Source organism: Canis aureus, chromosome 16 (genome assembly GCF_053574225.1).
Source record: "Canis aureus isolate CA01 chromosome 16, VMU_Caureus_v.1.0, whole genome shotgun sequence".
Lineage (NCBI taxonomy): Eukaryota > Metazoa > Chordata > Mammalia > Carnivora > Canidae > Canis > Canis aureus.
This window is the reverse complement of record NC_135626.1, coordinates 19494775-19512147: the sequence shown is the minus strand read 5'-3', so window position 1 is coordinate 19512147 and position 17373 is coordinate 19494775. Positions and strand designations below refer to the sequence as shown.

Sequence of the window (17373 nt, the reverse complement as noted above, 5' to 3'; positions counted from 1 at the left end):
GAAAGTGGCCCAAATGGCATTTAACGAAATGAGGATCAGGGATACTAGGTGTCTAGCAACGCACAAGGTTGTCCTGTACAACAAAGAACTGCCCTGCCCAAAATGCTACTATCATCTCATTGAGAAACTAAACATGTCACTAAATAGATTTAGAATTATTTTTCTCCTGCAGGAATGGATAACGAAAATGAAATAAAAAAAGAGAAAACAGAGGCGCCTGGGTGGCTCAGTCAGTTAAGCATCTGACTCTTGATTTCAGCTCAGGTCATGATCTCAGTGTTTTGAGACTGAGCCCCATGTTGGGCTACATTGGACATGGAGCCTGCTTAAGGTTCTCTCTCCCTCTCCTTCTGCCCTGCTCCCTCTCTAAAAAAGGAGAAGGAGAAGGAGGAGGAGGAGGAGGAGGAGGAGGAGGAGGAGGAAAGAAAAGAAAAGAAGAGAAAAAAAGAAAAGAAAAGAAAAGAAGAAAAGAAAAAGAGAAAAGAAGTAGAATTTGGTTTAATTCAATACATCCAAGGCAAATGAATATGGGGAGGAATTTTTAACTCATCAGAAGATATACTCTTAAAATCAAATTTGATTATAAAGAGGACAAATATACCTAATTAATGATTAAAGCCCTTTTTAAGGGAGAAAACGTTGACCAATTTACACATAAATGGGTAAAAGTAGAGCTAGAGAATCTTCAAAATATTACTGTTCCTAACCAGAAGAACAGAATTTGGTAGAATTTTAAGATTAGGAGTCCAAATATCTAAGAAAAATTTCATGTGATTTCAAGACAAAGTATTACCATAAATGTCTCAAAGTATTTCCATAAATGTCTTCAGTGAGACTCTGTAATGGTCAAATAGTTAAAAATTCATGGTCCAAATCTGATAGTTTCATTATCATTCTACTTAATGTACTCTCATCAGAGTCAAAGGTTTCACAAGTATCCTTTAATGAGCTTAATTTTGTCTGATATGCTTTTGTATCACATCAACACCTCTATTTAAGTGTGTTAATATTTCATTTATTTAAGGAAGACTACTAAAAAGTATAATCAAACATGATCTCACCATTTTTTAAATGTACCATTCTGGCCTACAACATAAACAGTTACTACTTTTAACTTAAAATGGTAAGGTGAAAAAAAAAAAAAATGGTAAGGTGACAAGTCAGAAAATATCAAATGCAAGGAAAAAGCTAGGAGTATTAAAATAGTATGTAGTATGTAAAGAGTTTGGGGATGAAAATGTTCAATTATAGTCTCAGTGGCACTGTTCTCAAGAGCTTTTGATACAAATAAAATATTTTAAGTTTAATCTTTCCAAAGGCTCCTATTAACTTTACCTTTCTCAATAAAGGCCCTCAGGTCAAACTGAATATGAAAAATACAATTGCAGGATGCCTGGGTGGCTCAGCGGTTGAGAGTCTGCCTTTGGCTCAGGGCGTGATCCCAGAGTCTTGGGATTGAGTCCCATATCGGGCTTCCTGCATGGAACCTGCTTCTCCCTCTGCCTATGTCTCTGCCTCTCTCTCTCTCTCACATGAATAAATAAATAAAATCTTAAAAAAAGAAAGAAAAATACAATCGTTTATCAGTTACTAGATATCACCTGTCAGAAATCTTTCTATACCATACATCTAAGTTCAAAATCTTTTACAAACCAAGAATGTTTTTCTTAAAAAGAAATACAAGAGGAAAGAAAGGAAGGAAAAAAAATTTTAAGTAATTTAGCAATACCTTTTGGACTTACATTGGTGATGATTCGATGGAGTGAATTTACCAGCACATAGTGAAATGTAGAAGGGGAATTCTGAGCCAGGCAGATCTACAGGGGATAAGAAAAAAATTGTGTATTATTTCTATGAGAAAAATATTCAACACAAATGAAGATAAAAGAAACAGAAAGGAAAAGTTTTTAAAAAAAGGAATAAATCCTTAAGGTCTTAAAATTAACATCAATACATAATATTGAAAAATACCAATTCATCTTTCTAGTCTTTTCACATTTATAAAGTAAGGATCAACAGCATAAGTTGTAATAGTAAACACAACTGGATATAAACCAATACTCTCACCTTAAAGTGTTGGTTATTGTGAGGGCTTATTCGAAAGCAAGAAACAAGGCAGTCAATCATTAGATCCACATCTGCAGGCTGACTGCCTCTTGAGAATGGTTTACTTGGATTAAAGAGTAGGTTCTATGAAAATCCCAAAAGAAAACAAAAGCCTTTAAACAATCATGTAGTACTTTTTTTTACTAGTATTTAATAATACCAACACAGCATCCACATACATGGAAATAACATTCAATTGCCAGAAGAAGCACAAAGCACTAACAAAGTGGTTCATCAGTCTGATAAAATTCTAAACTATACCAGAAATGGTTCCTTTCAGGCCCTAATTTCTACATTATTTTAAAACCAAGTCTGAATATTTATAATTTAACAAAATGAGTTAATTCTGTGTTTTCATCATACTGTAAAAACCAATTTAGTCTGATTGACACAGAAATAACAAAAGCAGGTCTTATGAACTTACCATCCAAGAAGATTCAGAACTTCAATGTTAGCAATGATCTTTGACAATGATCTAGCATAATAATACTTATACTAGAAGTTTATTTTTCCTTTAGTTTTCTTAAAATTTGTAGTTAAGAGATAACAACTGCATTACCTTAAGATCAACCACCATGGACTGAACCAGTAGGAAAATGACAGAGTTATCTTCCCAATTGATATAAGTACTTGCTTTACAGAGTTTGACACAGGCAATCGCAGCACTTTCTGTCAGCTGCCTGCTTCCTCCGTGGCCGGCGAGTGCTTTTCGTAGACTGTCCAGAAACAATTTCTATAGAATTCAAATATAGAAAAACAACAATATGCGCAGTTTCTAACATTTCAGATTTGTGTAATAAAATAGCAAATTATCAGCCTCTAAAAATTATATTTTAAAACTACATGGGCAGCCTGAGTGGCTCAGCAGTTTAGCGCCCAGGGCCTGATCCTGGACACCTGGTATCGAGTCCCATGTCGGGCTCCCTGCATGGAGCCTGCTTCTCCCTCTGCCTGTGTCTCTGCCTCTCTCTCTCTCTCTCTCTCTCTCTCTCTCTCGCTGTGTCTCTCATTAATAAAGAAATAAAATCTTAAAAAAAAAAAATGTTGTCATCATTTACATGTTTCTCAAATAAAAAAAAAAAAAAAAACAATCTGTTCTTCACTGTCTTTGTTGAATTATTAAAGGAACTTAAGAGAGAGTCCCTCCCAAACAAAGTAGTTAACTTCTCAACCCTGAATTCAGCTGATCATATTCTCTTTCTAAATATTTCTAAATATTATACTGTCTTGGTTGTGGTCTATGCCAAACCATTGATTCTCTTCTAAAATTCCACGCATATTCAACCTTAAGCCTTCTAACTAGATATACCTAAGGCTGTTCTATTGCTCTAAATTCTGTTCCTGAGAAAAAGTTATCCATTCTTATGATCTCAAGCCCTAATTGCAGCTCACTAACAAATTTCCCCCTCTGCTTTTCACCTAAATGAAAATCTTACAACTCTACTTACATGTATTCTCAAATATAACACGTCAAAAGCTAAAATGATCAATCAGCAGCAGAATATACATTCTTCTCCATTACACATAAATACCCAGGATAGATCATATGTTAGGCTACAAAACAGGTCTTAATAAATGTATAAGAGACTGAAATCACAGGAAATAATTTCCTAATCACAATGAAACTAGAAATCAACAGCAGAAGGAAAACTGGAAAGTTCACAGATACATGAAAATTAAACACCAATGGCCAAAGGAAAAAAAAAAATCACAAAGAAAATTAGAAAATATCTTGAAATAAATCAAAGGGAAAACAACACCAAAAACAGGACACAGTGGAAGCAGTGCTAAGAGGAAAACTTGTAGCTGGAAATGCTCACATTAAAAAGAAGAAAGCTCTCAATTCAATAACCTAACTGTATACCTTACGGAACTAGAAAAAGAGCAAACTAAATCCAAAGCTAGCAAAAGGAAGGAAATTAAAGGATTACAGTAAAGACAGAGAATAGAAAAACAACAGGAAAAAAATCAAAATCAAAATCTGGCTCTTGAATGGGTCAAGAAATTTGAAAGACCTTTTGCTAGATGAAGAAAAGAAAGATCCAAATTACCAAAAAACAGAATTGAAAATGAGAATATTACTGTTTTTAAAGAAATAAAAAAGACTAAAAAACAATTGGATAACTCAGACAAAATGGGCAAGTTCCTAGAACATACAATCTACCAAAACTGATTAAGAAATAAAAAATCTGAATTAAGCTAGATTTAGTAAGGAGATTAAACCAGTAATCAAAAACCTCTCAACAAAGAAAACCCCAGGTTTCACTGGTGAATTCTATCACACATTTAAAGAAGAATTAATACCAACCCTTCTCAAATACTTCCAAAAATTTAGAGGAGAGGGAACAAACATTTCTGAACTTTCCATTAAGGGCAACATTATCTTAATACTAAAGCCGAACAAAAACACAACAAGGAAACTACAGACCAGTATCCCTAAAAATATTTATGAAAAATCCTCAAGAATTAGCAAACCAAATTCAGCAGTATATTAAAAGGATTATACAACATGACCATGTGGGCTTTATTTGTAGAGTAGAAAAAAGGCTCCAACAACAAAAATCAATCAATATGATATACTATGTTAGTAGAATGAGAAAAACAAAAACAAAAACAAAACCCTCACATAATCCTTGCAACCGCTGCAGAAAAAACATTTGACAAAATTCAACACCCTCTCATGATAACAGCACTGAGTAAGATAGGAATAGAAGAAAACTTCCTCAGCATGGTAACAGCCATATATAAAAAGAGGACAGCTAACACCACACAACAGTGAAACACCAAAATCTTTCCTCCTAACAAGGGGAACAAGATAAGGATGCCTAGTTTTGCTGCTTCTTTTCAACATTATTAGGGGAAGTCCTAGACAAAACATTTAAGAAAAGAAAAAGAAAAAAAGGTTACAAGTCATTTAAATTGGAAAAGAAGAAGTAAAATTGCCTCTGTTCTTAGATGACAGAATCTTATTTGTAGAACACCTTAAACATACACATGCACCTATTAGAGGTAATAAATTCAGCAAAGATCTAGGATACAAAATCAACATAAAAATCAGTCACATTTCTAGACACTAGCAATGAACCACTTGAAGAGGAAAACAATTCTACTTATGAGAGCATTAAAAAGAATAAAATACTTGGGAGTTAACCAAGATGGTGAAAGCTTACACAATGAAACTACAAAACAGTGTTACAAGAAATTAAAGACACAAATAAATGGAAATATCCCATGTTCACTGACTGGGAGACCTAACATTGTTAAAATGTCCATAATGCCCAAAACAATCTACAGATTCAATGCAATCCCTATCAAAACCCCAAAAGCATTTTTTTGTAGAAATAGAAAAACCCATCCAAAAATTCATATGGTATTTCAAGGAATAAGAAATAGCCAAAGCAATCCTGAGAAAGAACAAAGTTGAAAGACTCGTATTTCCTGATTTCAAAACTTACTATAAAGCTACAGGAATCAAAACACTGTGGTACTGGTATCAGAACAGAGCTATAAGCAGTGAAACAGAATAGGAAGTCCAGAAAGAAATCCTCACATACAGGATCAAATTATTTCCAACTAATGTGCTAACACCATTCAATGGAGAAAGGACAGTTTTTTTGAACGAAAGGTGCTAGGAAAACTGAATATCCAGATCCAAAAGAATGAAGTTGGACCCTTCTCTCCCTCATATGTAAAATTTAACTCAAAACAGCTCAAAGATCTAAACAGCTAAAACTATAAAACATTAAAGAAAATCTTCACAACACTGGATCTGGCAGTTTCTTTTGGATATAATAACAAAAAAGCACTAGGAACAACAACAAAAAATGAATAAATGGATTTCGTCAAACAAAAAACCTTGGGTCACCTGGGTGGCTCAGTGGCTGAGCATCTGCCTTTGGCTCAGGTCGTGATCCCTGGGTTCTGGGATCAGGTCCCACATCAGGCTCCCTCTAGGGAGTCTGCTTCTCCCTTTATGTCTCTACCTCTCTCTGTGTGTTTCTCATGAATAAATAAGTAAAATCTTTTAAAAAAAGAAAAAAGAAAAACTTTCTGTATCAAGTGACACTATCAAGAAAGTAAAACAGTCCACAAAATGGGAGAAAACATTTGCAAATCATACATCTGATAAAGGATTACCATCCATAACCTATCAAGAACTCCTACAACTCAACAACAACAAAAAATAAACAGCCCAATTAAAGAATGGGCAAAAAACTCCAATAGACACATCTCCAAAGAAGATATACAAATGGCCAATAAGCTTATGAAAAGATGATCAACATTGTTAGTCATTAGGAAGATGCAAATCAGGGCACCTGGCTGGTTCAGTCACAAGAGCATGCAACTCTTGATCTCAAGGTTGAGAGTTTGAGCCCCACGTTGGATGGAGGGACTTCTTAAAATAAACTTAAACTGTTTTTTAAAAGATGCAAATCAAAACCACAATGAAATACCACTGAACACAAGAAATTTCTAGGACCTAAACAAAAGTCATATATACATAGAATGGAATACTGATTCAGCCACAATATGAAATTCTGATCATGCAACAAAATGGATCTTGAAACATTTTAATGGCATTAGCCTGACATATAAGGTCAAATATTGTATGATTCCACGATATGAGGTGCCTAGAATAGGCAGCTGAGAGAGAAGAAGAATAGAATAGAGGCTACCAGGAGTCAGAGATTGGGGGAATGAGGAGTTAATTGTTTAACGTACAGAATTAGACTTTAAAAAGTTCACTAATAGATAATGGTGATGGTTGCAAAACACCATGAATGTACTTGATGCCACTGAACTGTACACTTAAAAAAGGTTATTTCATCACAATATAGATAAGTAAATAAAATTTTAAAAGCTAAATTCGCATTATTTTGATCCAGTTCCCACTTTGGAACTTCCTTTTATCAGCCAAAAACACTACTTTGTATATCTCACCTTTACCCCTAAACTTTTCCCTATTGCCTAAAGAATAGTTTCAATCCCAACTGTCTCACAGTATCCTCCAGACTGTTCACATCTGCCTCTTCATCCTCATTTCTTATCAACACCTGAATAAATCTTCAAGTCTCTAGCTAACTAACTTTTCTGAACATCCATTTTCTTGATCACCCAGACCTGAACAACTCTAAGTTCTATTCTTATTTCAAGCTCAACTAAGGTTCCACATCTCTTCTTGCAGCAAATATAGCCTGCATTATTCTCCTAGTGGACAGGTACTCTGGATATATAGCTTTGCATCCCTAAAGAAATAACTGGAAAACCTAAGAGAGAACAGTCTAGGCCATCCTTGACTCCTCTTCTTTCTCCTAACTCCTTCATGTCTTGGTTCCTGGAGGATATAGATGTATTTCTCAGGTTCTCTTGCAGTTAGATATAGCCATCTAACTAAGTTCTACCCACTGGAATGTGAAAGTGTGCCATTTCCAGGCCTGGCCCATAAAAAGCCTCAGCATGATTTCCCATGTTTTCCTTTCTGGCCAGCAGAATAGGATCAACTTCCATAGAACCTATGTTTTAAAAATGGCAGTCTTTGCTGTCCAAGGTCCTAAGAAACCACAAAGAGGAGGGGGGTATCCTACAGAGCTATTCAGATCAGCAGCTCATTACTGTTTCATAAGTATAATAAAGATCTATTGTACTAAGCCATTATACTACCTTCCTAGTAAAATAAAAACACAATAAAATAACAAAAACTATAAACTAAAAGAGAGAACCTTTTCTCACATATAGTTCACATATAGTCCACAATGTATAACTGAGCCCAGTCCAATATGCTTAGGGTTCTATTTGTTATTTGCTCTTTGCTTGCTTTATAATAAAGAACTAAATGATTATCAATGCCTAGGAGGAGATCTGTCACACTGCCAGTCTATTGGCTACTTAAGAATTCAGGGAGCTTGGGGATCCCTGGGTGGCTCAGTGGTTTAGCACCTGCCTGTGGCCCAGGGCATGATCCTGGAGTCCTGGGATTGAGTCCCGCACCAGGCTTCCGGCATGGAGCCTGCTTCTCCCTCAGGCTGTGTCTCTGCCTCTGTCTCTCTCTGTGTCTCTCAAGAATAAATAAATAAAATCTTAAAAAAAAAAAAAAAAAGTTCAGGGAGCTCAGTATACTCATAGGAGACTCTCAAGCTCCTACAGGAATTCTCAAGAACTACAAGAATAGTTTTAAATGCAGTTTTAAACATTTACATTAAATTCTGTACCCTAAAGAAATGATACACAGTCTTCTCCAGTAACCACAGAATTTTTTCCCCACAGAATACTTTTTAAAGCAAATATGTACTACCATTTTCTAACCACAATTAAATCTTTAAAAAATCACCAAAAAAAAAAAACTAACAATTTGGAAACTATAACAGATTCTTCTAAATCAAGGTTAGTATCATAAAGTAAGAGACTAATAGACAAAAAGTCCATAGGTGAATAGAGAAACTGGCATAATAAAAAAAAAAAAAAAAGGAAAATAAGTACAGGAAATCAATAGACATGCAAAAGAAAACATGCAAATAACCACAAAACAGAAATGATCCTGAACCTCACTAATCAAAAGCAGTAAAATGAGACACTCTTTTTCATGTTATTAAAGACTGAAAAACATGTGATCATGGTTAAGAATGTGGGAAAGCAGGCATTCTAAGTCATATTAGTGACATGCTACAAATATTAGAGAATGTAAATCTAAGAATAACTATTAACATTTTTATATACAGGGTTGTTTGGGTAGCTCAGTCATTTGGGTATCCAACTCTTGATTTCAGCTCAGGGCATCTCAGGGTCATGAGATCAAGCTCCATGACAGACTCCACTCAGCAGGGAGTCTGCTTGGGATTCTCTCTCACCCTCTCCCTTTGCCCTTCCCCCTGACTCAAGCACACTAGCTTGCTCTCTCTTGTACATGTGCTCTCTAAAATTAATAAATAAAATCTTAAAAAAAATTTAATAACAAATCCCAGTTTTGGAATTCTAGTCTATAAAATCAAAAGCATCTGTTAACTGGGGTGCCTGGGTGGCTCAGTCAGTTAAGCATCTGCCTTCGGCTTGGGTCATGATCCCGGGGTCCTGGGATACAGCCCTGTGTTGGGTGAGCAAAAAGCCTGCTTCACCCTCTCCTGCTTCCCTGGCTTGTACTCTCTCTGTCAAATAAATGGATAAAATCTTTTAAAATATTAAAATATAAACATTTATTAAAAGCATCAGTTAACAAAAATATATGAACAAACATATTTACTTAAGAATTAAATATAATGTCAAAAATTTGAAAAAAAAAAATCTAAGTACCTAAGTATTCATCCATTCACAGTGAGGTGGGTGAGTAAATGAGGCTCGTTAGTGTAACAGAATATTACCTAACACTTAAAGGAATGTGTTAGATCTCTACCAACTATTTTGAAGAACAGCCAAGACACACTTAAGTAAATAAAACAAGATGCAAAGTAATGTGTATATTATGATTTCATTTTGGGGTGCCTGGCTGACTCAGTCAGTGGAGCATGTGGCTCTTAGTCTCAGGGTCATGAGTTCAAGCCGCACACTGGGTGTAGAGAGTACTTAAAAATATATATGAATGAATGAATGAATGAATGAATAAATAAATAAATAACTTCATTTTAAAATATAACCATCACTGCCTTATGTACGTATGTATATTTTAATTTGAATATTTGTATGAGCAAGTAGATATGAATGGAAGGATACGTATAAACCAACCATTAATAACGGTTAGCTCATAAGTAATGTGACTAGGAAAGAGTGAAAATACATAAAAAATAAATGAATAATGCAATTTTTAATACAGAAGTATTTTAAAATCTAAAATTTTTAACCTAGAAAATTACTAAGAAATATATAAAAGTCTATTTCAAAAATCTTGAGACATTCTGGGTATAAATGTCACATATTGTGTGATTCCATTTATATAAAATGTCCAGAATAGGCAAATCCATAAAGACAGAAAATAGATTCGTAGTTATCAGAATCTAGAATAAGGAGTGACTGCTAACAGATATGAGGTTTCTTTCAGGGACAACAAAAATGTTCTTAAATTAGATAGTGGTGATGGTTGCACAATTTTTTGTATATGCTAAAAACCACTGAACTGTATGTATGCTTTAAAAGAGTGAATTTTATGGTATGTGAATGATATCTCAATAAAATGAATAAATAAAATCTTGGGTAGGAGCAATATGACCAAAAAAGCTAGGAGACAAAAAGAAAAAGAATTGGCTACATACAAATTTTAAATATCTAAATAGCAAAATCTAAAACAAAAAAACCTATAAAGTTAAAAAAAAGAAACCAAGCAAAAAGTGTACATACAAATCAACAAAGAACAAACTATTCAGTGGAAAAAGAGATTCATAGAAGGTATACAAATAACCAATAAACACTTGGAAAGATGTAGTTGTGATCATTCGAATACAAATTACTTAAGAGTAGTATTGAATTTATAGTAGCTTTTTAGCTCTGTTTCTTTTCCCAATAAACAGAACACCCCCCCCAAAAAATTACTCTTTTGACAAGACCCCAAAGCAACCTAACATGAAAAACGGTGTCCTCACAACAGAAGATAGAGGCTACAGATCAAAGAGGAGTACCAAAGCATCACAGACTCTAAAGGATTACCTAAGTTCACTTATTTAGCCATCTATTGCATAAATTCCCTATCCAATATTTCTACAAATTATTGAATCATTCTGCTGATTCTGAACATCTCCATCCACAGGCAAATCATTTCATGGGCAGGAGCCCATTTCATGTTCACTCAATTAAGAGTATTTCTCCCAAAGTGGCAGGCAAGCAAGCAATAAACAGTGTATTACGAAAACAAACTGCATAGAGAAATTCAAATAACACAATATTAACACCCTACACTGCTCTATTTTATTTTAAGGATATTCTTTATTGGGATCCCTGGGTGGCGCAGCGGTTTGGCGCCTGCCTTTGGCCCAGGGCGCGATCCTGGAGACCCGGGATCGAATCCCACATCGGGCTCCCGGTGCATGGAGCCTGCTTCTCCCTCTGCCTGTGTCTCTGCCTCTCTCTCTCTCTCTGTGACTATCATAAATAAAAATTTAAAAAAAAAAAAAAAAGGATATTCTTTATTAACTTATTTGAGAGAGTGAGAGAACACCCGAGAAAGAGCATTAGCAGAGGAGAGAGGAGAAGCAGACTCCCCACTGACCGGGGAGCCTGATGTGGGGCTTGATCCCAGGACCCCAGGATCATGACCTAAGCCAAAGGCAAACACTTAACCAACTGAGCCATCCAGGTGCCCCTACCCTATTCTATTTTTTAAAAATTACAAGGGCTCCTTAGAATTAGCAGTTGTTTTAGTACCAATTTCACTTAGCATATGTGGTATCCTACACCCTCCTAATAAAATGCTATGAACACTGTTCTAAAATATCTAAAATGAGTCACTAAACAATTTCATCAGCACCAAGCAGATACACATCTAAGTATATGCAAACACAACACAACACAACACAAAAGTGATGGATTGATTGTAAGAGAGCAACCCTTGCTGTAACTGTCAAAAAAGCTACTTGAGCACTAGCAGAAGTGTTGTTTAGTCTTCTCTGGTAAAAGAATGAAACTAAAGAATTGTTTTAAATCTTTAATTAATGAGTGGTATCATTTATTTTCCCTCCAAATAAACCTGTGTATGAGTAGGTCTCTGCCAAAGCCAGCAAACAAAGAGACCTAATGTGATGATAATTAGAAATGGTCCCCTGAAATACTGTTCTGACAGAACACTAAGCCTAAAAGTGATCCACATCTTGATTAAAATGGACTAGATGACATCTGGACGGAGTGGAAATACTTGTGTTTCCTCACCTTATTCATGTTGTTTTCATCAACCACATCCTTGGATATATCCTGAATTATTTCTGGACACAAGATAAGGAGAATGATTTGCAGTGGCCAAACTGCTGCTTTACGTTTGGTGCTTTCAGCAAAACCATCCACCAAGTCAAACAGTTTTTCCGCACACTCTATGTAAAAAAATACAATTAAATGATATTACTATTATGAGAAGAAAATCTCTGGCATTAAACTAAAAGCTGCCACTATCCAAAACCCAAAGGTCACAGTTTTAAATGATAAACCTAGAAGTTCATTTAAATAACTAAATTCATTCAGGTAAGCAGGCAAGTATTGTCTTTGTATTGAAAGAACTATCTTGATCCACCCTAGAAAATGTCACATTCCAGAGCAGTCAAACTTGTGTTTAGTTTCAATGAGCAGGGCCTTATGCAAAGTATGATGTACGCAAGAAATAAAGACTGGACAGCTTCCCGAAGGGAATCATCAAAGCTCTCCAGGAGTTTGTATTCTCTGCATTACATTTGTGTCTCAAAAATTCTAGTTAAAGATATCACCACTTTATACAAATCTCTTTAAATACAAAATGAAGCCTAAGGACACAAAAAAAGTACTTCTCTACAAAGAAGAATCATCAAATAACCAATCTACAACTCTAAAGATTAGAGCTTCATTCCAAACTTCTTTTACTATTTGCTCAAAAGGAAAGGAAAAGGACTGAGGGAAATTTTGAAATATAAGAGAAAAACAGTATTTCCTACTTGACATCAGCTGACAAAATGTAAAAGCACCTAAATAACAAAAATAACCTGGAAAATGATAAGCTTTTACCTCATAAGTAAGAGTTTAAAAGATGAATAATCTTATCCTTACCAGCCATATCAGTCTGTGGAATCTGGTACAGCTTTGTAAATTCATCTGGATAATTTTCTACCCAGTTCCAAAATGCCTACATATAACAAAACATATGTATTTATATATAAAGCACAGATATTTTCAAAATATAGTAAATAAAATGTCATACAAACTTCTAATTTCCTTTGTATGAATATTGCAATGCATTCCTAAATATTTATGTGAAACTATCACTTTTACATCGTGACTTCTGGTTCAAAATAGTAAAAATAGCATAATTTACAAACAAAATTTAATAAAATTTTAATATCAAAGACGTTATAACTTACTTTTTCCAGGCTATTTATAACTGCTAACTGTGCAACCTTCTTTAGGGCTTTAAATTTAAATGCAGTTTCTAGGGAAAAAAAATTTTTTTTAATTAACTCTAAAATTGATTAGTTAACACAAATTCAGAACTACTCATAAAAACAAACAAAACTTTCCTTCTACATACAAATTTTTGTTCTAGTATTATTTGTAAGCAATGTGAAGGTAAAGATAATATAAACCAAAAACTCACTGGTTATGTTCACTAAAGACAAAATTCAATAAAAAGCAATTATGCATTGAATTTCAAAGATTTTTGTTTTTATTTTTAATAATTGATTTTTAAAGTATAAAACACACAGTCGTTGTAGAAAATTCAAAGAATACACAACAACCTAAGGGGAATTTAAAATATCATCCATGATTCCACCATTCAGAATCACAGGTCTGATGAACTTCTTCCATCCCTTTTCGTAAGCATGTATAAGACAAATATATTTACCATGGCTGAGATCATAAAGGCTAAATCAAACCTGTTTTCTTCATTTTATGTAGTATCTCCAATTTTTTCAGTATCATTAAAAATTCTTCATACATATAATTGATGACTCTAAATACAAGAGTAACTATTACTTAATACTTACAAGTCAGGTATTTCCAATCTAATATATTTCTTTTAAAATCTTACTATTTTCAGATATTATAGAGGAGCAAATTGTGTTTCTGAGGTTAAAGATCTAATTAACTACTGAATTGGGTTTCAAAGCCACAGTTTGTTCAAGTACGCTCTGGTGTCTTTCAGAATATTTAAGTCCATATATTAAGTCACTGGTTATTTAAACATTTTCCAATTGTACATTTAAGATATTTCCAATATTTCATTATTATAAATAACACTAACAAACACTTTTATATAAAAATCCTTTCCATATTACTGTTCATTTCTTTAGGATAAGATCCAGAAGTAGAATTATCTGGTCAAAGAGATTTATATTTTCTCTTGATAAACACTGTCAAACTGATTTTCAGAGGGACTGGGCCAAATGCCACTCACACAGAGCAGCATATGAAAGTAGCCTTATCACATTTGTATCTCATTAAACACATTTTTGTTTTTATTTTGCTAATTTGTTCAAAACACTGGGCTGCATTTTATTTATTTTTCTTAAGGCTTTATTTATTTATTCATGAGAGACAGAAAGAGAGAGAAGCAGAGACACAGGCAGAGGGAGAAGCAGGCTCCATGCAAGGAGCCCCAAGTGAGACGCACTCAATCCTTGGTCTCCAGGATCACATCCTGAGGTGAAGGCGGTGCTAAACCGCTAAGCCACCCGGGCTGCCCTGGACTGCATTTTAAAAACAAGACTAAACATCACTCCGTATGAATATATTATTTTTTATTTCCTCCTTCATCTATGTGTTGTCCCCATCTACAAAAAGATTTATACCTAGAAAAGATGACCCTTCTATAAACTATTTTACTGGTAACAGTCCCTTGGAGAAAATACCTATGGACTTTGCTTGTTTTAATTGAGGTATAATTAACATAACATTATATTAGTTTCAGGTATACAACATAATGATTCAGTATTTGTATATACTGTGAAATAATCACAATACATTTAGTTAACATCCATCACCATACATAGCTACAAATTTTTTTTTCTCATGATGAGAACTTTGAAGATCTACTCTCTTGGCAACTCTGAAATATACAATCCAGTATTATTAACTATAGTTGCCATGCTGTACATTATATCCTCATGAATTTTTATAACTGCAAGTTTATACCTTTTAACTCCCTTCACCCATTTTGCTCACCCTCCCATCCTTTGCCCCATATCTGGCAAACACCAATCTGTTCTATCTATGAGCTTCGGTGTTTTTCTTTTAAAAAAAAAAAAAAAAAAAAAAAAAATTCCACATATAAGTGAGACACAGAGTATTTGTTTCTCTGACATATTTCACTTAACATAATTCCTTCAAGACCTATCTGTATTGTTACAAATAGTTATGATTTCTTTTTTATAGCTGAATAATGTTCCATTTTAATTTATATAATACATATATTCCACTTATACATAAATACATGTTTATATATAAACATAATATATAAAATATTAAAAGATTACTTTTAAATATATATAAAAACACATATGTACATGTTAAATATAAATATCTTACACCTTCTTTATCCATTCACCTGTCAATGGATACTGAAATTGTTTCCATACCTTGGTTATTGTAAAATAATGCTGCACTATTCAATAATGAACACCAGGTGCATATATCTTCTCAAGTTAATGTTTTCATTTTCTTTGGATAAATACCCAGGAGTGAAATTGCTGGATCATATGGTAGTTCTACCTTTAATTTTTTGAGGAGCTCCCAAATTATTTTGCTTGGCAGCTGTGCCAATTTACATTCCTACCAACAGTGCACATTCTCACCAACACTTATTTCTTATTGTTTTGACAATAGCCATTCTAAGAACCTCATTGTGGTTCCGATTTACATTTTCCTAATGATGAATGATACTGAACAAGATTCATGTACCAGCTGGCCACCTGTATTTGTTCTTTGGAAAAGTATCTATTCAGGTCGGCTGCCCATTTTTTAAAGTCACAATGTAAGGGTTTTTTTGCTATTGAGTTGAACAATCTCATATTTTGTCTTATCACATGTATGATTTTCAAATATTTTCTCCCATTCAGTAAGCTGCCTTTTCATATTGTTGATGTTTCCTTTGCTGTGCAGAAGCTTTTAATCTGGTGTTGTCCCACTTACTTATTTTTGCTTTTGTTGCTCCCTATAGACTTTTAATGAAGGGATACAAGTACCTTCTATATTTATATAAATATCTTTCTAAGATAGAGATGAGCCTTCGAGTAATAAAACTAAACAATTTAAATGTCATTTTTTTTCTGGACTTGGAAATGACTAATTTGCTCTCTAAGTTTTAAAATATATCCCTCTAAATTCTTTGTTCTTGCTCTCCTTTGATTTTCAAATAATGGCATTATATTTCACAGTGCTCTAGAGCCTTTTTGCCTTCTCATGTTCATTAACTTTACCCTTATAACATCTTAAATGTGTTACACATGGTAATTTATTCTCAGTTCCAATGTATATGCCTTTTATTACTCCAGTTCTGTAAGTTTCTGACTGGACAGCCTACCCATACCTCAAAGGCAATAGATGTAAAACTAAATTTATCATTTTATTGGCTAAGCTTTTTACTGCTATCAACCTTTCCTTTATTTTCCTGCTTGAATCAGCTTGCTCTATAATATTCGGTGATATTTCTCTTTAACCTCACATTTGTAAATTAATCATCAAATGCTAGGTGATGTATTTTATGAATTTAGTGTACTCTACTTCCGAAGTACCACCCTACCAATTTGGGGTGGGGTAGGGTGGTACTCCCTACCAATTGGTCTCCATCCTACACCATTCCATCCAGACTTGCTCTACTCTCATTTTTCATTCACGTTACTAAGTCTCAGAACTTATTGTAACCTTCTGCTATCCTGCAAATTTCAAGTAAAGTGGTATGCCTAAAATAAAATACTGATCCCACTTTAAAGCCTTTCCATCACTTCCCATGGCCATTAAAATAAAGCCCTATAACACATAAGCACAATGTGTAACAGTTGGCTCTAGGAACAGGAAGATGTGATATGAATCTTACTGTGCCACTTACACTAGCTCTCTGACCCTGGAAATGTTACTTTTGCCTCAATTTCCTCATTTACACAAGGAATGATATTACTACTATCTGTCTCATAGGATTCTTGTGAGGATGGATGATAAAAGGCATGAAACTGCATAGGATAATGTGTGACACATACTGAAAATACAACAAATGACACCATGCTTTTATTAACACAATCTGGCCTGCTCTTGTACCTCTGTATCTTGCTCTTTTCCTCTTAACCACTCACCCCCAAGTTCATACCTCTTCCCTCACTATATGCTCACCTTACTTGAGTTTGCCATATTACTTTGCAAATAATTTGGTAATAATGTATTTGTCTCATAAGCCAAGCCATAAAGGGAGCTTTATTACTCTCTGATTTTTGTTTTGTTTTGTTTTGTTTTGCTCTTTGTAAACCTAGTACTTAGTATGGTTTCTTGCACACAGTTTCTTAACAATGCTGTAAATTTAAAGTAAATTTCAAACACATTACTGGGATACCTGGGTGGCTCAGTGGTTGAGCATATGCCTTCAGCTCAGGGCGTGATCCCAGGTCTGGGGATCGAGTCTCGCAT

At 34.2% G+C, this 17373-nt stretch overlaps 1 protein-coding gene across 10 annotated transcripts in view; it reads right to left on the bottom strand.

Annotated features, from left to right (window-relative positions):
* The window catches only part of NF1 (neurofibromin 1), a 273767-nt gene that overhangs the window by 179405 nt on the left and 76989 nt on the right, over positions 1 to 17373 (bottom strand). For all 10 annotated transcript variants that reach the window (XM_077852082.1, XM_077852085.1, XM_077852077.1 and 7 more), the window contains 6 exons: positions 13122 to 13189; positions 12811 to 12886; positions 11950 to 12107; positions 2666 to 2839; positions 2068 to 2190; positions 1743 to 1817 (listed from right to left, as the gene is read on the bottom strand). In XM_077852082.1, the coding sequence (XP_077708208.1) occupies positions 1743 to 1817; positions 2068 to 2190; positions 2666 to 2839; positions 11950 to 12107; positions 12811 to 12886; positions 13122 to 13189 (674 nt within the window). The remainder of the gene's footprint in view (positions 1 to 1742; positions 1818 to 2067; positions 2191 to 2665; positions 2840 to 11949; positions 12108 to 12810; positions 12887 to 13121; positions 13190 to 17373) is intronic.